Consider the following 22,896-nt stretch of genomic DNA (forward strand, 5'->3'; position numbering starts at 1 on the left):
GTCTTCACTACCCGTTCCAAGCTAGCACTTGGGTCTCATCTTTCTAATCTTGAAGGCGTTTATCATTATGAAAATTATTTAGAAATTCTGAAAGAAACAATGTTACCAAAAATGAGAGGACAGACCCTACCTGTGATTCCATCCCAAGTAGCAAATATCATAATTTGACACGTTTTATGGGTATGTAATCATAACAGATGAATCCGAATTCTGCATTCTTCACTGTGTCTTATTTAAGTGTACATTTTAAAATGTAGCTCCATAGTCTTTATGCTATTAATCACTTTATTTTCTTTTAAAGATTTTATTTATTCATTTGACAGCGTGCATAAGCAGGGGAGAGCGGCATGCAGAGGGAGAGGAAGAAGCAGGCTCCCCACTGAGCAGGGAGCCCAATGTGAGGCATGATCCCAGGACCCCAAGATCATGACCTGAGCTGAAGGCAGATCCTTCACCAACTGAGCCTTCCCGGCACCTGCTTTTAATCACTTTAAATTATTTCATTAGCAGGTTATATTATCAATTGTTAGCTTTTTTTTTTTAGACACACAGGTTGCTCTCACCTTTATGGTACCATAAATAACACTGCCATAAACATCTCTGATTCACATAATTTTTTCCATATTTTACATAACTTCCTTAAAATAAATTTCCAAAACTGAAATAGTGTTCCAAAAATTATGTTATCAAATTTAATGGACATTTTTATGGATACTGAACCGTGTAACAGTTCCTTTCCAAAGTTTATAGCACAAGCCGTTTTAACCTTGACTTCTTGAGCTCTGCATTAGGCAAAGTCCACATCATAATTCTTCCCAAATCTGGTTTACTTTCCTTTTCTGGAGCACATAATTTTGTTTCTTGTCTGAGGGGTACTTCTAGTATTGACATTTGCAGTACAGAGATAGCAGGCATATCCTAAAGATGTTAACTAAATAAACTATTTTCAGTTGTCAGGAGCGCCTCCTGCCTTTGACAGTGAATAATCATCTAGTACATCTAATACAGTGTCCGGCACAGAGTAGGTGCCTTACACATATTGAATTTTTGAAAAATAGCGTGAACTCCAGAATTGAGAAGGAACTGAGTTTTAATCCTGGTTCTGCCACTTACTGGTGAAGCCTACACATTTTATCTGACTCTGCAGCTCATGTGACTTGTTAAATGAGCAGAGTAATAATATACCTGCCTCATAAGGTTTTAGGAATTATTTGAGATAATACATGAAGAGGCTTAGCCTTGTTCCAAACACACAGCAAATGTAGACCAAAGGTTATTGCTCTCAGCATTGTCAAGACCAATCAGGTAGTCTCTGGGTGCAGGTAAAACTCTTCTTTGGGGATTTTTTTTTTTTTTTTTGGTACAGTATATGAAACATAAGGTCCCTCAGAAAACTGTTCCATGCACTTTTAGAAATGCGTTTTCACTGCAGGCAAGAGTTTGAAATGGCAAAGAAGCCAAAGAAGGCAGATCCAGAGTAGAGTGCACGAGAGAGGTTCATGTGGAGAAACTAGCCATGGCTTGTTTCGACGGTCTGTGTTACTAGAAAGGAACTTGTGGAAATTCTGGAGTCTCAGTTTTGAGAAACAGTTCCAAGGTCCAAGCTTATTAAAAATAATTATACAATTCAGTGTACGGGTGAAAAAAGTTTCTCTAACTAGGCCATTTCAGACTGGGTATCAGACAAATTGAAAAGCAGTCTTTAGAAAGGAGAAAGCCAAACTTTGAAAAGAAAAACTAGAATAAGGTCTGTGAAACAAAACAAATCTTCATTTTTCCTGATTTCTACTAAAGAGAAGAACACTGCAGCCCATCGCATGCTCAGTTGGAGAAACTGATTTTACCATATCTCCTGTTGTGTTTATAAGCCTTTATTTGTCATACCTCACCTTGATATTCCGTCATTCATTCTTAATTTCTTTCTTTCTTTCTTTTTGAAAATTTCTCTGGAGTTATTATTATCCTTTCTGAAACTTTTGCTTTCTTTCTTTTCTTTTGTTATTTTAACCTTATTTTATAGTAATTTCTTTTCTGGTGTATATTAGCTGCCTTCATCAAACGAAAAATTTGAAAGTCTCTTGTCTCCTTCACAGGTCTTCTGCCATAGACCTTGATTAGACTTCTTTCTCACATTGCCCAAGATGATTATAAGCCAGCAAACCACAATGCAGTAAAAAAACCAAAATCACTAAATCTCTTTTGTTTGAAATACTTTTCAGGTAAGAGGGAGGCAGAAATGCTGCAGATCTTCATAAAATGTAAATTATGTAGACTCTTCAGTGATAAAGCACTTGATGAGTACAGAATAAAATAGTCACCAAAAGGGTACCGGGGTGGCTCAGTCGGTCAAGCGTCTGCCTTCGGCTCAAATCATGATCCCAGGGTCCTGGGATCAAGTCCCACATCAGGCTTCCTGCTTGGTGGGGAGTCTGCTTCTTCCTCTCCCTCTGCCTGCCATTCTGCCTACTTATGCTCTCTTATCTCTCTGTCAAATAAACAAAATCTTTAATAAAGAAAATAGTCACCAAAGACCTAGAAAAGCAAGAGTTTTATTAAGGGCAGATTAGAAAGGAAGGATGTAATAATGAAAAGAAATTTTGACCCAGAGTCAGAAGTGTGAGTCCTAGCACACTGCCTTTTAGATGCTCTATAATTTGAAGAGGGAAAAGTCAGTTTATCTTTCCTGGCCTCTGTTTCCTTACCTATAAAATAAAATGATTGAATGAGGAAAGAGATGGCAGATAAGTTTCACTTTTAGTGCTAAGCCTGATGAATTCGTAGTGACTTTCTGGAGAATTTGTTGAGAATACCAGGCTCAGTGGCAGGGAGTAGTGTGTGATTGATTAGTGATGTCTGCCGCAGGTGCCCGGTTGGGGCGAGGTGACATTCAGGTCCTGTGTTTACCATATCGGAACTAGATCACCTCACTTCCCTTCCACCAGGAACATGCTACGATCCATCTCTTGTTTCTCCTTAATCCGGGACATTTGTCTGGATTGTTAAAAGTAGAGCTTTGTTTTGTTTTGTTTTAAAGCTATCCCTTAAAAAATCACCCTGTGTCGAAAACTGTTTTTCAAGGTTAGTTTCGTGTTCAGAAGTTAAGATATTTTGACAAGAATTTCTGACAAGTGATTGCAAATTATAAGATGACAACTGAAATTCTTAAAACCTGATGTGTAATAAATATAAACATTTAATGGGTTTGGAGTGACAAGGGGAATAAAATATATACTATATATAGATAGCTATTATTTTGTTTATTTTTTAAAGATTTTATTTATTTATTTGACAGAGACACAGTGAGAGAGGGAACACAAGCAGGGGGAGTGGGAGAGGGAGAAACAGGCTTCCTGCTGAGCAGGGAGCCCGATGCGGGGCTCGGTCCCAGGACCCTGGGATCATGACCTGAGCTGAAGGCAGACATTTAACGACTGAGCCACCCAGGCATCCCCAAATAAGAGGTATGTGGGATATGGGGAGTATGACTAAAAGACCTTTTTGTTCTGGTGGAAGTTGGCTGATGGTGATCTTTTGATGCAGTGAAATTAAGTAGAACACAGTCCCCAGGAAGTTAGGAAAATACAAGTACTCTGTCTTATTTCATTCATCTTTGTTTCCCTGCTGGATGCCTAGAACATAGTAGGTGCAAAATGAATGTCTGTTGACTTGAACGTCTAGGTTTCCGTATAACTGGTTTCAGTCTCATGTCACAGAAGAAATTTGCGTATAGATAAAATTAAAAGTTAAGAATTGCAGAGATTCTCTGCTTTCCCTCATTTCTATACAGTACTTCATCACATTAATCAGTTCCATGGGAGAAATTTTCTATTTGAAAATGCCTCTCATCATCATTGTGAGTGAAATGTCAGAGATAATGATGGGAAAATGGTGTATCAGCTCTACCACTAGTGATATGCAATTTGCAAAATTGTGTTTGCTTTACAGCGCTTCCATAGGACGTTTATTTGTGTGGATGAAGCTATGAAATATGGATGTATGTTAGAGGTACATTAATTTACCCTAGCAGCATGTGTTTTACATACCATATGTTTATAGTTAATTAGCACAACAAACCCGCATTTAAAAATAATAATAATCTCAATTAGGTTATGCAAAATCAAGCAATCAACCACCTTCCTGACATATACGTTCTCTGACTCCTTGGGTAACCATAAAGAGATTGTTCTTTCTTTCCTCCTTTTCCATCTGCTATGTATTGTATTGCATGGAATATTCCATTTACTAGAAATCTTTCTAAGGCCCTCCTTTCCAGCATTTGAAGATCTTTGGAAGAATTTTTTTTTTCCCTTAGGACACTCACAAATGTTCAAAATATCTTTGTTGAATTTAATAAAGTGTCATATATTTATTTAATACATAGAGGAGTGCTTAGGGGAAATTATGAATTGAAATCATTTAAAAAAACTACTTATGGTAATATTTTAAGGTGATTTTGAAGTAAAATCTGCTTTGTATCTTAGTCTCTAATAGGTGACATATATTCATAGAAATTTAAAGTTGGAAAGAACCATTAGGGGTGTAACGTAGGCTAACTTCCCATCGTAATAATCCTCTCCACTAAATTCATGACAAGCCGTCACCCGGCCTCACTTGAATGCTTTCAGTGAGCAAAGTCCTGCAGCCTTACAAGGCAACTCAATTTATTTAATAGCTCTAATCGTTAGAAAATTTTCTCATATTGAGATAAAATATGCTCCCTATTAACTTCTAACCATTGGTCCTACTTCTGTTCTCCAAAGCAATAAAGGCTGAGTCTCATTTCAATTCCACTGACACCCCTTCAGTTATAAAATAGCTATCAGATCCTCCTAGTTTGCGCTTTTCTGAATAAACACCCCAACACATTAAATGACAAATCCTCTTCGTTTCCATTACTTTTGGTAGAAACGAACTGGTTTTATCAGCATCTCCCTTCACATGCAGTGACTGAATGCAGCATTTCACGTGATCTAACCTCGTCCTTTGCTTGTTATGATATTGCACTTCCGTACAGGGTGGCTGTGAGCCCACGCCAGCTTTCGCACAGTTAGCCAGACTATGGACTCATGGTGCTGACAGTTAACCGGAACTCCCAGGGTTTGTTGTTTTGTTTTGTTTCCCCACACTGTCCCTTGTCTAGCTGGGTCTCCCATGGCACTTTCCCCCCCACTGCTATAGCTTGTTGATCTCTCTTCCTGAACTCGTTCACCTGCTAATGTGGTAGCTGGTAGCTGTGGGCAGGGCCATATGGAGAGCTTAGGAATTTCTCATTAAAGCCCTCTCTTTCCATTGTCAGTAAGTCCTTACATTTTTGTGCTTTGCTTATTAAATAGAGCTAGCTTGCAGGCCATTTCTTTTGAACAATTCTTAAGTGTATTCTTGTTTAGAATCTGAACAGTTCATTATAACATATTTGAAAGTTGGGCTCTACCTTTACCGACTTCATAAAAATCTCACAGTATTCTTGTGGATGATCTAGAACAATGGTGCTCAAACTTTAGTGTGCCAGGAGGGCTTGTTAAGAATACAGATTGTGGGGGGGGGGGGTGTGGTGCCTGGGTGGCTCAGTGGGTTAAAGCTTCTGCCTTCGGCTCAGGTCATGATCCCAGGGTCCTGGGATCGAGACCCGCATCGGGCTCTCTGCTCAGCATGGAGCCTGGTTCCCCCTCACTCTCTGCCTACTTGTGATCTCTCTCTCTGTCAAATAAATAAAATCTTAAAAAAAAAATAAGAATACAGATTGTGGGGCCTGACCCCCAGGAGCTTCTGTTTTAGAAGGTCCTTTGATGGGGCAAGAATGTGCTTTTCTAACAAGATCTCAGGGGCGACGCTGATGTTGCTGATCCAGACTCCGCACTCGGAGAATTACTGATCTAAAGAAAAATGGACCTAGTGACCAGGTGGATTCTGAGCAGGCTTGAATCCAAAGTGAGAACGTGTGTGTATAGTAGAGAGGCTGGAGAAGGAGAGGAGAGCAAGAAGCTACTAAACATTGAGCCTGTTAGCTCCAGCTTCAGATGCTCTGCCAAGGCTGAAAGGTGAGGTAGGGTTCTTGAGGAGAGGTAAATGTTTGAAATAGTCACAACCATTGTTGTGAATCTCTTTCTTCATCTGCATCTTTCTGTCTCTACCATATATTATGCCAGACCCCGAACTCGGCATTTTATGCACATTGTCTCATGTAACCTTCCCAGCATCTCTGAGGCAGGGCTCAGTAACCTTCTTTTCTAGGTGAGAATTGCCTCGAGACACCAACAGGTGAGTGGCAGAGCTGCTCTCTGGTCCCCAGCCCTGTGCTTGGCCAGGGCATAAGATGTCAAATGGTGAACGGTGGGGGGTTGAAGTAAGGCTGTACTGGGACTTGGTGACCTGCAAACTGACAAGCAGCCGATTTCACACACAAAAATGAAAAGCTCCAGCGAAGTCATCACGCATCTTCAAGGTTGGAATTCTTAAGCACCAAAAGCTGAATTTGTAATTCCTTAATAGACCTTCTTATGAAGTCTGTTGTTTTTGGATAAAAGATTACAGTTGTTCTTTTAAGATCAGGCTATATGAATTTATCATAGCAAAGTTTACCTTTTCCATAATGGAATTTCACTGCCACCGAGGCCCCTCAGATTCTCTCAATTAAGAAGTACATTTTTGCTTTTAAGAATTTTGCCTTAAAAACTTTGGTTAAACTCCTCCCTTGGCACCAGCTTGTACTTTTTGGTTAAAGAATCTTTGTAGATGTTGATTCCTTTGAGTAAATCTTCTTTTTCAATTTTTTTAAACTTTCCAGGTAGATTATGATAATCATGCACTTTATAAACATGGGAAGACAGGTCGAAAACAGTCTCCTGTGCGTATTTTCACCAATATTCCACCCAACAAAATAATCCTTCCTAGCGAGGAAGGGTACAGGTAAGATCTTAGTGAGGCCTTGTAATACATGAGAATCAAGTTCCATATGTCCAACATCAAAATGCTTTTAATAGTGACTCATATAGTTCTTCTGCTACCTTTAAATTTGGTCTATAATTTTGAATTGAATTTGGATTATACTCAATTTTTGTAACAAGTGCCATTTACCTGCTCTGTGAATCTTCTTAAAAATATGCAGCTGATTTAAGTCTTTCTTCCTTAGATTTTGCCCTTTGTGTCAACGGTATGTTTCCCTAGAGAATCAACACTGTGAGCACTGTAATTCTTGCACCTCCAAGGTATAGTTTCTCTAGAATGCATTCTTATTCATATATATTTGTTTTATTTTAGCTTACTCGTTTCATTACATTTGCTTAATGTTATTTTTTTTAAAAGATTTTCTTTGAGAGAGAGAGAGAGTGAGCACAAGCTGGGGGGAGGGGAAAAGGAAGAAGCAGGACACTCCCTGCTGAGCAGGGAGCCCAAAGTGAAGCAGGGCTCAGTCCTAGGACCTGGGGATCGTGACCCAAGCCGAAGGCAGACGCTTAACCGACTGAGCCACCTAGGGACCCCAATGTTATTTTAATAACATTATAATTTGTATTACTATATTATTTATTATTGTATATCATTTATTATGCTTTGATACAATGTTTCTAATTTTAAAGTACGACAGGCTTTAAAAAATAAGTGCCTTGGGGCACCTGGGTGGCTCAGTGGGTTAAGCCTCTGCCTTCGGCTCGGGTCATGGTCTCAGGGTCCTGGGATTGAGCCCCATGTCAGGCTCTCTGCTCAGCGGAGAGTCTGCTTCCCCCTCTCTCTCTGCCTGCCTCTCTGCCTGCTTGTAATCTCTCTCTCTGTTAAATAAATCTTAAAAAAAAACAAAAAACCTTGGGTATTGGTATCACCTGTTGCTCCAAATTGAGTAAACACCCCCTTTAAAAAAAAAAAAAAAGTGCCTTAAAAAAAAATAAGTGCCTTCATCGTTATTAGCAGTTAATTGAGTTCACTTTTTTTTTTTTTTTAATTTTATTTATTGGGGCAAGAGAGAGCACAAGGACGGGGAATGGGAGGGCAGAGGTAGACTGAGAAGCAGCCCTCCCCACCCCCCCACTCCCCACCCCACCACACAGGGTTCAATCCCAGGACACCAGGATCATGACCTGGGCCAAAGGCAGATACTTAACCGACTGAGCCACCCAGATGCCCCTAAATTCACTTTATGTGAGGTACTATATGATTACTAAAATTAGGAGTGTCTCAAATAAAGCATGAGGTGAGTGCTGAACTTTGTTGAGGGTAAAATTAAGATGTTTCAAATAAGGAACTGAACCACAAGATACCATCCCTATTTTGATGAAACAGTAAGAGCATACACTGTGCACTTTTCATGTACCAGGACCTTCCCTGAGGGCTGTCCATGGATTAACTCAGTTACCACACAAAACCCTAGTAGAGAAGTACTCTCCAATTTTTACAGGTCAGGAGGGACTACAGGGATATACCTTCTACTCATTGTCTTAAGGAGGTAGGGTGGCCCTTTAGGTGGCCTTAAATCCAGTCAGAAAGAACAGATGAAGTTTAGATTGGCTAATACGCACAAATGATTCACCAAAGGAAAGGCTGTATTTTTTATAACCATCATAAAGTACATTTTGCATAACTTTATCATTTTGTTATTGGTTATACTTGTTTTTAACTGTGGTAGCACATCTGATTACATGTATTCTCAGTCAGCAGAGATACTATCTGTGTCCCTTATTTTAAAAAAATTATGCCCAGGTCATTTTCATAAAGCTCAAAATGAGGAAAACAAAATTTTATTATTTAGAGATACACACATAAGTGGTAAAAATAAACAAAGGTAAGGAAGTGGCCATCACAGAAACCAGAGTACGTGTTACTTGGTGGGGCAGAGGAATGCTGGATTGGGAAGGGTACCTGCGGGAGTGTCTAGGGGGTCAGCAGTATTCTCTTGACCTATTGGGATTCATCAGTGTGTACTTCACAACTCTCATTAAACTGGACATGTAAGTGTCTTACATAATTTTCTAGGTAGTTTTAGTTCACAGATTTAACATTACCCAAACAGTACCCTGTAATCTCTATCTTTTTAGATGATCTAAAGTTCTCAAATTCCAATTTCATTAAGGATTATGCTGCACAGGCACGTAAAAGTTATGAATCATTAATTCTCTTGAAATTTTCATCGAGTCCTCCTTTGTGCAGATTGGGTTGCTTGAACTGGAGTGGACTTTCAAGTTCATGTAGATAAATCCCCTAGTTTTCCAGTTAAGGAAATTGGGGCCCATCAAGGAGGTGTTTGAGTTGAGTGGAGAAATGCATAGATTAAAATCAAAGTATTTAATTGTGAAGCCCAGGAAAGTGAGAAATAAGGAATGAATAATTTACACAGATTTTAATAAGACATTTTAATTTTTAATTGTGGAACTTGATTTTTTAATGATACATTAAACATAATTTAAAAATTATTTTTGTAGGATGGCAGGAAATGGAACCATTGCTTTCTCTGCAAAAAGTGTGTAAAACCTTGTAAGTATTTAGACTTAGTGTTTGAGATCCTATGAAAATATTTTAGAGTTTTTCTTCACCTAAATGGGATTTTTATTTAATTGTATTTGTAAGAGAAAAAAAATTAATATAGAGACCTACATTGATTTACTTGCTTTTTAATTTTTGCAGTTGCCAAAATACACACTCTCTCCTTCCTGGGGAGAGACATGACTTTGTAACCTGCTTCAGTGTGGCATTTGGTTTGGCTCATTTTAATAAGGCTTTGTGTCACTCAGCCAGCCCCCATTGTGTCAGTGGCCTGCTGCTCATGACTCATTGAAGAAGGGCTGCACTGGCTGCCATGTATCAGAAAGAAGTTAGTTGCTTTATGTGGGATTCTGATCTCTTAACCTTGGCGTCTTTAACCAAATTATAACCAGTTATGCAGATCGGTCATGATATTTGAAGTAAACACTGTTCATGCTTCCCCGTCATAAAGGTTGATCAAATGAAAAATTAAATGAACTTCTTCTAAAACTCAATTTTTATTTTATAGCCTGGATCCACTGTAGCATTTGTAGTCACTGTGCTCTTCCAGATCATTCTTGCGGGGGCCCTAAAGATGGCTGCTTTATTTGTGGTGAATTAGACCACAAACGTAGTACTTGTCCTAAGATTGCTACATCCAAGAAAGTGAACAAGTGAGTTGAATTCTTTTATTGCCTAGAAAAAAATTTGCTTTATGTGATTTGTGTAAAGCAGTCCTCCACAAAAGTATGCAATAGAGGATTCAGAAGTGTTGAATTATTTCCTGTTTTTACTGTTACTTATTGTTTGCATAGATGGGAGGAGGGAGGGCACAAAGATAAGTGAAAGAGCTTAACATTTTACAGGTAAGACATGAAAATCACCAAAGTTTAAGGTAGAAACTGATTAACTTTTTATCTCCTGTGGTTCATATGAAATTATAATTTGTGGGGAGAGAGTCCAGCCTTTATTGATAGACATGATATTTAAGTCAGGACAGATCAGATACAGACATGTGACAGCAGGTGAGTCTGGAGAAGGCATTTCAGGTGGAATGTAGTATGTAATCCCACAATGAACACATCGGAAAATGAAGTTATCTCTTAAAATTATATCAGACTTCAAAAAAACATTGACTATTTTAGTATGTAAAATTTTAATTTTTACCATTTTTTGCCTATGCTTATTTTCACTTTCTCCACCAGTATTTGGTGTTGGTTATCACTCAGAGTCAAGTTATACCAATGACAACAGCATATTTTTAAAAAACATTGCTATTTCAACTGGGCGCAGTTGCATGATTACACTTAAAAAAACCCAAAAGGGATGATAGTTATTGAGTCTTCTTATTTTGTTGTTACGAAAACCAGATAGACAAATTAACATTATGTGAGAATTGAGATCAGCATAAAATTTCTGAGCCATCTTATGACTTGTGATTAAAAAAAAATTCCTCGTATTTGAAATAATCTGATGTTATTGTAACTATTTATGGTTGTATTAGAATTCTTTTCCAGTTGTTCATTTTTTTTGGTTAGTGGCAATTAGTTTTTCCCATTAAGGCCCAGCCATTTGAATTCTGCCTACTGTTTTATTTTTCCATTACTTTTCACCAAATTTACTCTAAACAGTTATTTCTACTAAGTAATCCAGGGTAGAAATGGAAGTTTCTAAATTAAGAAATGTATTGAAGAATCTTCTAAAAGATTTTTTCTTAGAAACCATTAAGAATAGAGACCCCCAATAAGCTATTGGTCTGGGATTGTTGTACCGTGTACAGGGTAAATCTGGTTGCAATTTTGATCATGATCAGACTTTGAGTCTGTGATTTTACGATACAAGGGAACTGAATTTGCATTTTGGTAATGTATTGTAGGCTCTTTGTTGGTCCTCCGTAGCCTGGGCTAGTTGGCTTGGTGGTATTGTACTGTTTTCATTGAAGGAAGTCATTTAGTATCTTTCAGTATTAGATTTTATCAAGTTTAATTCAAGGAGCAAATTCATTAGGATGTAGTGTACCTGATAAGTCTTAAATAGTATTACTTTTTTCTCTCAGAAAAGACTCCTAAACTCCTATGAACAGTTATCTTCAGGTATTGCTTTCAAAAAATTTTCCTAATGAAATTGACAAGGCAAAATGGGTTTTTTTTCTTTACAATAGTAAAAAATAATTCTAATCATCTTTTTAGCATATATGGCATAAAAGATATCTCATAGCTGTCTTATATTAACTTGTTTTTCTTAAGTTTAATTTGCCTTTGCTTCTGAACTGGAATGGTGCTGGCTCCCTCTTGTGGTTAATCGTTTTTATCATTACATAAATACCTTTAATTTAGAGGACAAACACTAGGTCAATTCAATTTTAAAGCAAAACAAAACAATGAATTGATTTATACTCAAGCAGTTCAATTTATACTGCGTTGAAAGACTTTATCTCTGGAAAGTTTGTTTATTCATATTAAAATGAATATTTTTTTTCTGCTTTTGTTTACTGTGTCCTCTAGTGAGGTCTGGTTTATGTTTAGTTCTTCTTATAAGTGGAAAAGCCAAAGAAAATATCTGTAGGGGCGCTTGGGTGGCTCAGTGGGTTAAAGCCTCTGCCTTCAGCTCAAGTCATGATCCCAGAGTCCTGGGATCGAGCCCCGCATTGAGCTTTCTGCTTGGCGGGGAGCCTGCTTCCTCCTCTTTCTCTGCCTGCCTCTGCGTACTTGTGATTTCTGTCAAATAAATAAATAAAATCTTAAAAAAAAAAAAAAGAAAGAAAATGTCTGTAAATTTTGTATACAGGCACACACAGCTTCACTGACTATGCCGTCAAGAAATTATACTTCATTAAATTTGCTAAATCATCACTTATCAGGACATTAGGCTTCTTAAAATAATGGTTGGAGGGAAAAGAGATTTATATAACGTACACAGAAAAGTATAAAGATGGCTGTGGTATTTGTTTTATTTTTGAACCGATAGGTTATCCCAGTCTATGATCCAAAATCTAAATATGGAAAAATAGAGAGTTGTCAAGCAAAATTCTGAAGAATAGTCATGTGGTACTACTAATAATAGCTAATATTTGTTTAGTGATTATGATATGCTTAGCACATTATATATCTGAATAATTTATAGCAGAGTATATAGTACAAGGTAATTAAGATTACAGGTTCTAGAATCAAGCTGGTTCTGCTACTTCCTCAATGGAGGATTTCATAGCCTCAGTTTCTTCCCCAAAAAAAGAGTTGGGGGAAGGATAATGAAAGGCGACATCTAGCTTGTCTCAGTCTCCCAGATCCTTAGAGTCAAAGATGATACCCACTCATTTTTGTATTTCCAGCACTTAATATGTATGTTATATGAACCAAAAGTGAGGCCAGAGTTTGCTCCACGGAGTGATTATATTCTGTTTGTGAATTGCAGATTTGGGTCCTGGGAAGATCAAGATTAAGCTTTTCCCCAGGACTTCTGGTTTAGGAGAAGGGAATCTAATGATTGATATGGCTGGGTACCTGAGGGGATTTCCCAGGTTTGCAGGAGCTGGCAGCCCCAGCCTTTCCTCGGTTCACTATATGATGAATGGCGTGATTCTGCTAGCTTGGAGAAAGTGAATGAACAGACCAGTAATCTTTCTCAGCTATAGGTAGTCTGTAACTCAGTGCAGAGAGCACCAGAAACTAAGGATCTGTTTTGTTCTGGTGTGGTTTAGTGTCTTCAGAGCGTGAGTTCCAACTTGTTCGATGTGAAGCTAGTCTTTCAGGAAGACAAAGACCACAAAGTGTGGGCATCCTGTATGGCACTTGTTAAGACTTTTAGACCCACTGAGGAAAGGAGAATTAGCTGTAGGACTTATAAGATGGGCGTCTGTAAGCATTGTCCATTTTTCCATTGTGCTATTTCATTTCTCTGCCTCTGCTAACTGGCAAATGTGTTGGTCCTTTTCCTGAAAAATGTCATTCAAGGATTTGGAGATTGAAGTGCTGAGCTGAGCAGGACGGATGTACCGAAACCAAAACTGTAGCCCCCAAAATAAATAAATAAACCCTAACTTATTGGCTTTATGATTTTTAAAATTTAAATAATATGTATCCCAAATGTTATTTGAACACACAATCAACATAAAAACTATTGACAAGATATTTTGCATTCTTTCTTCAATATCCAGTGTGCACTTTACGTTTAGAGCACTTTTAACTTGCTCTCACCATGTCCTAGGTGCCTGGTTGCCGCACACTGGCTAGAGGCTACCGTGCAGTTCAGCACAGCAGGGGCTTTTCCTGCCTTGACTCTTTACTCCGTGCTGGGTTTGTCACAAATAAATCTGTAGTAACCGTCTTTCAAAGAAATTTCTTTACTAAAGCATTTTGCTTAGTCAGGCCTCTGACTGTCTCCTTGTTATTATGGTTAGGATCCTGAGGATTTATGCTTATGATACAGTAAATTCGTTTCCTTCTGTTTTCTTATTTGGTCAGCTGGTTAATTAAATTCCAACATAATTACATAATTCACTATGCTTATTCTACAAAATAATTTAGCACCTTGTTTTTCAGAGCTGTCAGAAAGCAGAAGCAAAGAAAAAGTAATAAGATGAAAATGGGGACCACTAAAGGACAATCCATGAATCATACATCTGTTACAAGGAAGAAGAGCAGGAGAGAAAGAGCCCATCAATATCTTTGCTCTTAAATGTCCAGTGACTTGAGAATAAGAAAGATTTATAGTCCAACCTTTGATGCCATTTTCTGAAAGTGCCACACTGGACTTAAATTCTTTTGCTTTCAAAGGTATGCACCTTTCTAAGGCAGATAATGGGCAGGTGGTATTTGCTGGTTTATGGACCCCTCTGCAGCCCCTCTGGAGACCTGGGGGAGGTGTCCCATCCTGAGCTGGTTGACCAGATCTCTCTGTATGCCTTTTTTTTTTTCCCTCTCTTTTAATTCTCTCTGAATCATATGATTTTTGGCCTCTTTTGAAAAAAACGGGCATGCAGCGTTCTTTTGCAGAAAGTGTCAGAAGAAAAATGAAAGTGAAAACTTGAGCTCTTGTTTACATTGAACGCGGGTATGTTAAACTAGGTCCAGAAATCTTTTAAGTTAAATATCAAAACATTGTATGATGACTTAAACCCCACTTGTGAAGTAAAGTACAATGAACAATTATTTTTAGACAAAGATGATGGGAAGAGTTTTGACAAAACTAAAGATATAGAGATTATAATTTTGATTTTATTATTAAATATTTGTCTCTCAAGTACTTTTTATAGTGTCCTTTGATGTAATAGAACCATTTAAATGTTGTAGGATAAATGAGACATCTAGAATTATGACTTGCTCTGTCATCTCAGTGTCTTTTAACCTAAGCAGTAAGGTTATTTCTTTGTAAAAGTAATAGAAGGCAGGAGAGTTTGGGGATTAAAACCTCTCATCCCTATTCTGACGAACGCTTCCTGACTGTAAGTCATTGGCCAGGCTGTTCACTTGCAGCCCATTTCTTATTATTATATAATTATTTGATTATATAACAGTAGTTATACCACAGGCTTGTTTTCGTGATGACGTTAAATGGGGCACAAGTGCCTGACTCTCAGTTCTTTTGGTGAGAAATGTTACCAAGTGCAGATGGCTGGAGCCCTAGTGGTAATCATCTGGTGGTCCAGGATCATAGCGGTGAAGGGACCAGGCTTGAACTCTGAGAACAAACAGTCTCCCTGTGTCTCTGCTACATACCTGACATGATCTTCGTAAGACTGCATACTTTTGAACTGCTTGCATTTGCATAATGACTTTTCTCTTCTTCCCAAACATCTGCTTTAGAGCAGGTTTGGAGGCATGCTTGCGTGGGCTTAGCTAGAGCCCTTGAGTGAAGGTACAAGAGCTGCTCCCCATCTGGCCTGGAAAATCCGTCTGGTCTTTAATTTAGGACTGTTTGATGCCTGATGTGGAAGCACGAGCATGGCCCTGATCCATGGATTGGGGTATATATTTGGTGACATCAAAAGATGAGCTAAGCCCCCTGGATTTAGCAAGCATCATAAAACTCTTCCCTTACCCCCTTTTCCACATGGATTGCTATGGTGATCAGAGGGGTGGATTCAGAGGTGACTGGGTGAGATATGAACCTTTTGCAGAATCATTGTGAGTGTTCCCCCCACCCCCTGGTTCAACCATAGGCCTGGACTTTACTTGACCTTCATCGTGTCCCCCAAACCATGGTAAAGTCTCAAAATCTCCCCTGAAATTCAAGACACCTGAGGGGACCGTGATTCCTGAAGAACTAGGTCCTGCTGATAAATGGGTTATTATCATGACCCCATTTCCTTAGTTTTAAGGTACCATCAATTGTAAAATGCACTATTGATGTGATTGTAGCTTTTCTGGGGAAGAAACCCCATAGCTCATTAATTGTGTATATTAAATTTTAGATGTATCTTATTTTGGAGATGCTGAAATGTTAAAAAAAAAAAGTACACCTTAGAATTGAGAAAATAGGGTATTACTTACAATCAGAAATTATGTACTTTAAAACTTTAACTGCTTAGGAAGTTAAAAATAAGAAATTTGGTGATTCTGGGGGCCCCCTGGGTGGCTCAGTTTGTTAAGCGTACAGCTCTTATTTTTGCTCAGGACATGATGTCTGACACAGGGTTGTGAGATTGAACCCTGTGTCGGGCTCCACACTTAGCGGGGAGTCCACTTGAGATTCTCCCCTTCTTCCCTACCCCCTCCAACCCCTGCTGCCAATAAATCTTAAAAAAAAAAAAAAAAAGAAATTTGGTGATTGTGTTCTTTGTTTAATTAATACTAATTTTAAGGACTTTCTTTTCTCAGGAAGTAAACCAATAGGATGTAAAAATGTCTCTGGAAGGTAAAGTGTGATGGGAGATGAGGTCATTTGTTCTAATTAGGAATCTGCATATCTGAACATTAAGATACCTACTCAAAACAGCCATAGGGGAAAATCCCTAAATTTGACACATAAAACTTTCTAAGCTTTTTAAAAGGATGTTTTTTCTTAAATTATTATAGTTAAATTTCACTGTAGTTCTTGCTTATATTACAAAATTTAAGGAAATCCAGAGTTACTTTGTAGGCCCTGAATGATCAGATTTCAGGCTTTTCTTACATTTAGTTTGATATTCAGACTAATTTATTTCTCCAGTATGCCTCACTGTTTTCATCTCATCCTCTTCTTTCTGTTTGGACTATTTCAAGTCTCACTCGCTTTGGGAAGTCTTGCCTGGGTCCCCGCCACCAGCCAGTACCTTCCTCTCTCAAGCCTGGGTGTTCTGCAACCCATTTGAGGCACTTTTTATGTATTATTCTGTGATTAAATTTGTAGATTCTATTTCCCCCAAAAGATTTTAGTTTCTTAATGTCAGTACCCATTTTATACCATCTTATATCTCTCATGCATTGTAGGTGCTCAATAAAAATTTGATGAAAGCACGAAATTTTGTAGGTGTTTTCACATGGTGGGTGCATTAGTTTGTTAGGGCCGCCATAACAAAATACCAGGGACTGGTGGCTTAAATAGCAATAACTTATTTTCTCACAGTCCCAGAGGCTGGAAGTCCAAGATCAAGGTGTTGGCAAGTTTGGATTTTCTGCCTCTCTCCTTAGCCTACCTTCTCACTCCTCCTGTGGTATTTCTTCTGTGTCTATGATTCCCTGGTATCTCTGATATCTCTTTGTGACCAAATTCCCTCTGCTTATAAGCATACTGGTCAGGTTGGATTAGGGCCCACTCTCATAGCCTCATTTTACCTTAATTTCCATTTTAAAGGCCCATCTCCAAATATAGCCCCATTCAGAAGTACTGGGGGCTAGGGCTTTAGCATCTGGATTTAGAGGATGCGACTCAGTTCTTAACAGTAGGCATGCCTAAGATATGGAGAGGACTTGGTCTTTTTCTTGTATTTATTTTTAATTTTTATTCATTTATTTTTGTAAAGTATGTGGGGCTTGAACTCATGACCCCTAGATCAAGAACTGAGCTGAGATCAAGAGCCGGATGGCCAACCAACTGAGCCACCCAGGCTCCCCTTGGTCTTTTCTCTTTCCTATAAGGACTGAAAAAAGGAGAACAGGCTTAAACATATTGGGGGTTATTTAGAGTCAGGAGGAAGACCATCTTGATACTCAGGGTTTAGATGCGTATTTAAGGTTGGGATGTGCTGTGTGAGCAAGACTGACAGCCTTGAAGCTTAGAATAATTCAGCTTCCAAGGTTATTTTAAGAAAAACACTTAGGTTGATGTCTGGCCCCTTCAAAGTCATTTACAAAATACTAGGCAGCTAGGAGAAGTTTGACTAATTTTTTAAAAGAAAATCACAGCCCACAGAAGGTTCTGGTGTGATGCTTCCTCCTTCACAATGTCATTGTTGGGGTCTCCACTACATGTCTTGCCAGTGAAATAAAAAATGTGTTTGTGTGTCTTTTCATTTCTACTTCTTTTAAGGTACTTAATGTATGCCCTGTATTAGATCGACTTTTTTGTGCTTATTTCTCCTATATAGATTAGAAGCTCACTGGTGGCAGGGGCCTGTGGACACCGTGGTGTGTGTTCTCTAGCTCCTAGAGCTGTGCACTGCACACAGTGATGTCTGAGGCAACCAGCTGCTGCCCATGTGACTTCATTAATCCCCCTGCCCCAACCCCAGAAAGTGGGTGGCCAGGCTGACACGTTTCCTCACCCACCAAGTGATAGCTGCTCGTAAGTCAGGACTGAGTGAATGGAAATGCCATGTCATATACTGCATGAGGTCTCAGCACCCTAACTGGGCTACATGAGGAAGAAGCTAATATGCTTAGAGCTGCCCTGGTAAGGAAGGCTTGCACAGACTGCAGAGGAAAATCCAATTTCACTTATTTGATGCGATTTTAATTGGAACATTAGGACAGGGTTACATTAGTCAAGGGTCAGCCAAGAAGGTCATTGCAATCAAGTGCTGATAAGATCTCGACAATTTGATTTCAAGCGATTTAGTATAAATGTTAACTCAGCAAGACTGGGGGAAGAAAGCCCCCACAGTGAGCAAGCAGATCTCAGAGCTCTGAAAGGTGAGTTTTATCCCATTAGCTGGACAGTCACAAGATTCTCACACTGTTTAGTTGCTTAGTACCACTGCAGATGAGAAGCGTGACAGCTGCTGTTCTCTGAGAAATGGAGCCCGAGGAGATGGGCCAGTTTCTTCGCCTGTGAATATAGGGGTGAGGAGTAGGAGAAACCAGAAAAATCAGACTGAACATTATATATGCCTAATGAGGACAAAAAGAGAAAAAGGGCTTGCCTATTAGCTTAACAATTAATGCATGAGCCAGGTAAATCAAAGAAAATGAAAAGTTTCTCCAATCTTTCTACCCGGAGAGAACCACAGTCAGAACTTCTGTGTGTGTTCTTCAAAGGTAAATTTTTATATAAATAGCCATGTAAACAGACACTCTAAAATTTCCCCCACAGAAATGGAATTGGGAGTACATACTGTTTTGTAATCTTCTTTTTCATAAACATCTGATCATCAGTTTATATTTACAACAACAGTAATACTCTTCAGTATGGGTATAATTTTTTAAATCAATATCTGACGTTTGTACATCTCATTTGTTTGCATTTTTCCCCTCTTGTAAACAACCCTATGCTAAACATACTTATGACCAAATCTTTTGTTTCCTTAGGATAAATTTCTAGACATGAATACTGGGTCTGCAGCTCTTATTAGAACCTCTTTCTTCAGATTGGAATTGCATGAGTTGGTCTCTGAATTTCTTTCACAGAGACAAAACACCCTGGATTTAGACTCTCTGCTGGGATGGACAATCTCCCAAATGCCTTTTGTACTTAAAACTTGGGTAGTTGTGATTGATTTTCATACTGAACAGTGTTGATTGGTTGTGTCAGCAGTATCTTTCCCATCCTCTCCATCGTGTGCCTATTGTGGGGTTTGGGAGAGAGATGACTGACATCCTCTCCAGCTCTTGGGGAGGACTTTTTATTAGGCATAATTCCATACCCTTCTGATTTTGGGTAGGTTCATGATAGGGCTTGGTCTAATTACAGGAAAACTCAAGACTTCAGTCTTGTGATGGGTGAAGAGGTGTTTGTTCTCTCTCTGAATCGGCTCCAGCTGATCAGGACCTACTTGTGTTCTCTCTCTGAATGCAGGTGCATGTAGATCAGTTGCTGTTGGTAGCTTTCCAGTAACCACATGGGGAGCTAGACTTATGATGATGTACACCCTGAGCTCTGTCAGGGTTGATGACTGAGGTTGCTGGATCTAGCCTGACCTGAACTTGAGCCTATTTTTGGACTTGTAATTTACATGAGCCAGTACATTCCAGTTATTACTTCTGCCACTTTAAGGTGGGATTTTTTTGTTACCTAATAAATGCAACCATGGTAGGACAAGAGATTCTAACACCAATCTTCTACATTTATCTCTTGCCAACAAGTTCGGTCAATTTCTTATTTTGTATGTTTCACCCATTTTAGGACTTGGAAATAGACCTCTCAAAATAACAGCCTTTCACATGGCCTAGATTAGTCACATCCCACATTCTTGTTCTATCTTCCATTCTTGTATACAGTGTTCTATCTTCTATCTTCCATTCTTGTATACTATCTTTCATTCTTGTATACAGTGTTTCCCACATCTTTGCTCAGGCCCTGACTTTTCCCCTTCAAACCTGCCATTCCAGGTTCCTGTTGGTCATCGTAGGTTCACACACCATACCTCCACCTGAACATAGTCTTCACTCAGCTCCTTTCCTCTGGTCTGCTCTCCCTCCCTTCCCCTTCACACTTCCTTCATTACCTCTGCCCTAAACCAGCAATAACCATTTCTCTGTCCCCTGAGTCTGCATACCCAAATATCCCAGTCTTGACTAGTCCCTTGCTTTCATTCCCTCAATCTAATCAATAATCAGTTCTTTGTATTCTCCTTCAGAAACTTCTGGAATTGCGCCTCCCCCATCCCTACCTAACTAGTCTTCCTGCCCATCTTTACTCCTCCAGTCATCACCCCATCACATGAGTTAAGGTCCTGAATAATCAATGAACCAGTGTGATGCAACCAATGATATAACTCCCCCCGCCCTGCTGCCGGCAGTAAATCTGTCGACAGCAGCCTTGCCTTTCAAAATCCAGCCTTATACCATTACAACACATGGAAGGATGCCTTCGGCATGAGCTAGCCCAAGGAGTACAGTGATCAAATAAACAGCCTAGCTACCAAAATATTATTTCACGAAAACTAGTTCTTGCATTTTCCCCCCCCCAAGCACTAGGAAGAGGATATACAGAGCATGGAAATTCTTAAGAGTATTCTCTATTTCCCTCAAACCCTTCCCCTCACGCCCCTATACATTTCTATCTCCTATCCTTGCCTCCTTAAAAAGCACCTAGGCATTCTTCCCTTTTCCTCTTGATTCTGTGCCACAGAAGTACAGGTAAACCAATTTGCCAGAGCAATGTTTTCCATAGAGAATGGGCAAGGCAAAGAAAAGGAGTAAGGTCCAAAATCTCCTCTATGGGTCAGTGGGAAAAAGAAGAGGCTAGAAACACTGTGTTAGTGGCTACTTTGTCCTATGGCTACTTTGGACAATTTACAGTGTCCCCCAGTCCCACCAATATGCATGAGGTGCTATGGCCACATAAAATCATTTGCTCTTTCCTGGCCACACCCTGGCCACACATGGAACTCCACTGTTATGCTGTTTCCTGGGCAATTCTCCCCTGTGAATGCACTACTCTCCTGTTTCGTAGCACCTTTTTCCTTTTTTTTTTTTAAGATTTTATTGAGAGAGAGAGAGAGCAGGAGCAAAGGTACAGAGAGAGAGGGAGAAGCAGGCTCCCCACTGAGCTTGGAGCCCGATGCGGGACTTGATCTCAGGACCCTGGGATCATGACTTGAGCCCAAGGCAGCTGCTTAACAAACTGAGCCACCCAGGCCCCCCTAGGTAGTACCTATTAACAGTCCTCCTGTGTTATATGAGGGTTCATATTCAGAATAAGTTTCAAGAAAATGGGCATTCCATTTCCGTAAGAATGTTAGGTGGATGGATATTGCCTCCCCCGACCCCAGCATCCAGATTATCCATTACTGCCACTGCAGAACATTCAATAATGCCTGAAAATGCATTTCATGAATAACAAAGGCAAGTGCATTCTCACCTTAGAAATGTTGCCTCTGTAGGGGCGCCTGGGTGGCTCAGTGGGTTAAGCCTCTGCCTTCGGCTCAGGTCATGATCTCAGGGTCCTGGGATCGAGCCCCGCATTGGGCTCTCTGCTTGGCGGGGAGCCTGCTTCTTCCTCTCTCTCTGCCTGCCTCTCTGCCTACTTGTGATATCTCTCTGTCAAATAAATAAATAAAATCTTAAAAAAAAAAAAAAAAGAAATGTTGCCTCTGGAAGAATTTGGGGGTCATGCTAAATTGTTTGCAGGAAAGGCAAGGGGAAAAGCCTATCTCTAGAGAGGGGAGCAGGGTAGGCATCAGGTAAGAACAGTGCCACAAAATAGTGCCTCGAATATTTGCTGCTGAATGAATGGGTCTACCTCTGACACCTACTTCCCAGGGGCTAGATCCAGATAGAAGGCAAGAAGATGGGATTTGTTAAACTTGAAGATTCTACCATTTCTTTCTCCTTTGAATAAGTGAAAAGTAGGTGGTTTTCTACCATAGATTTTAAGTTCAAGAATCACAGGATATGGTCATGTTCTCTTAACTGGGGTCATAACTTGTGTGAACTTTTGCACCTGCTAACATTTAAATTTGTCCGCATAAAGCAGTATCTTGCTTGTTGGTAGGCCGAACTGTAAGCCTTTTAGGGCAGAGCCCATGCCCTGTGGCTTTGTGTAGCCCAAATTCTTTCAGATTCTTTATCCTGGTAGATCTCAGACAGCTGTAGGATAAACCCTGCGGGAGCCCACAGCCCTCATTTATTAAGGTAGGGGGGGGCTACTACCACCAATGAGTTGTTGAGGCTTAATGGGATAATCAAGGTATTTGACTACTCAGGGGTTTTGGAGCAGGGCCCTCCCTCCTTGGCTGCAAACTGGACTCACCTAGAAGAGTTAGTACTGGGTCGCATTCCTTATCAGTTCTCTTTTCGTTGATGTACGTTGCTGCCTGGGTTAGGGTTAGGGTTTAGAAAATAAATCTCTTCAGGGGCGCCTGGGTGGCTCAGTGGGTTAAAGCCTCTGCCTTCGGCTCGGGTCATGATCCCAGGGTCCTGGGATCGAGCCCCGCATCGGGCTCTCTGCTCAGCAGGGAGCCTGCTTGCCTTCCTTTCTCTCTGCCTGCCTCTCTGCCTACTTGTGATCTGTCTGTCAAATAAATAAAATCTTTAAAAAAAAAAAAAAAAAAAAAAAAAAAAAGAAAATAAATCTCTTCAGGTGATTCTACTGAGCACCTGGGACTGTTAACTACCTGTTTAGAGGCTGTCAAGGGAGGCTCCAGCCGATCAG

At 39.6% G+C, this 22,896-nt stretch overlaps 1 protein-coding gene across 1 annotated transcript in view; it reads left to right on the plus strand.

Moving 5' to 3' along the window:
• The window catches only part of ZCCHC4 (zinc finger CCHC-type containing 4), a 49,928-nt gene extending 35,732 nt beyond the window's left edge, over positions 1–14,196 (plus strand). The window contains 6 exon segments of the mRNA XM_080797141.1: positions 6,785–6,906; positions 7,130–7,205; positions 9,408–9,459; positions 9,977–10,121; positions 13,986–14,031; positions 14,033–14,196. Coding sequence (XP_080653267.1) covers positions 6,785–6,906; positions 7,130–7,205; positions 9,408–9,459; positions 9,977–10,121; positions 13,986–14,031; positions 14,033–14,056 — 465 coding nt within the window. The 3' untranslated portion in view covers positions 14,057–14,196.
• The last annotated feature ends 8,700 nt before the right edge of the window (positions 14,197–22,896 follow it).

This window comes from Martes martes (genome assembly GCF_963455335.1).
Source record: "Martes martes genome assembly, chromosome: 2".
In the NCBI taxonomy this organism is placed as follows: domain Eukaryota; kingdom Metazoa; phylum Chordata; class Mammalia; order Carnivora; family Mustelidae; genus Martes; species Martes martes.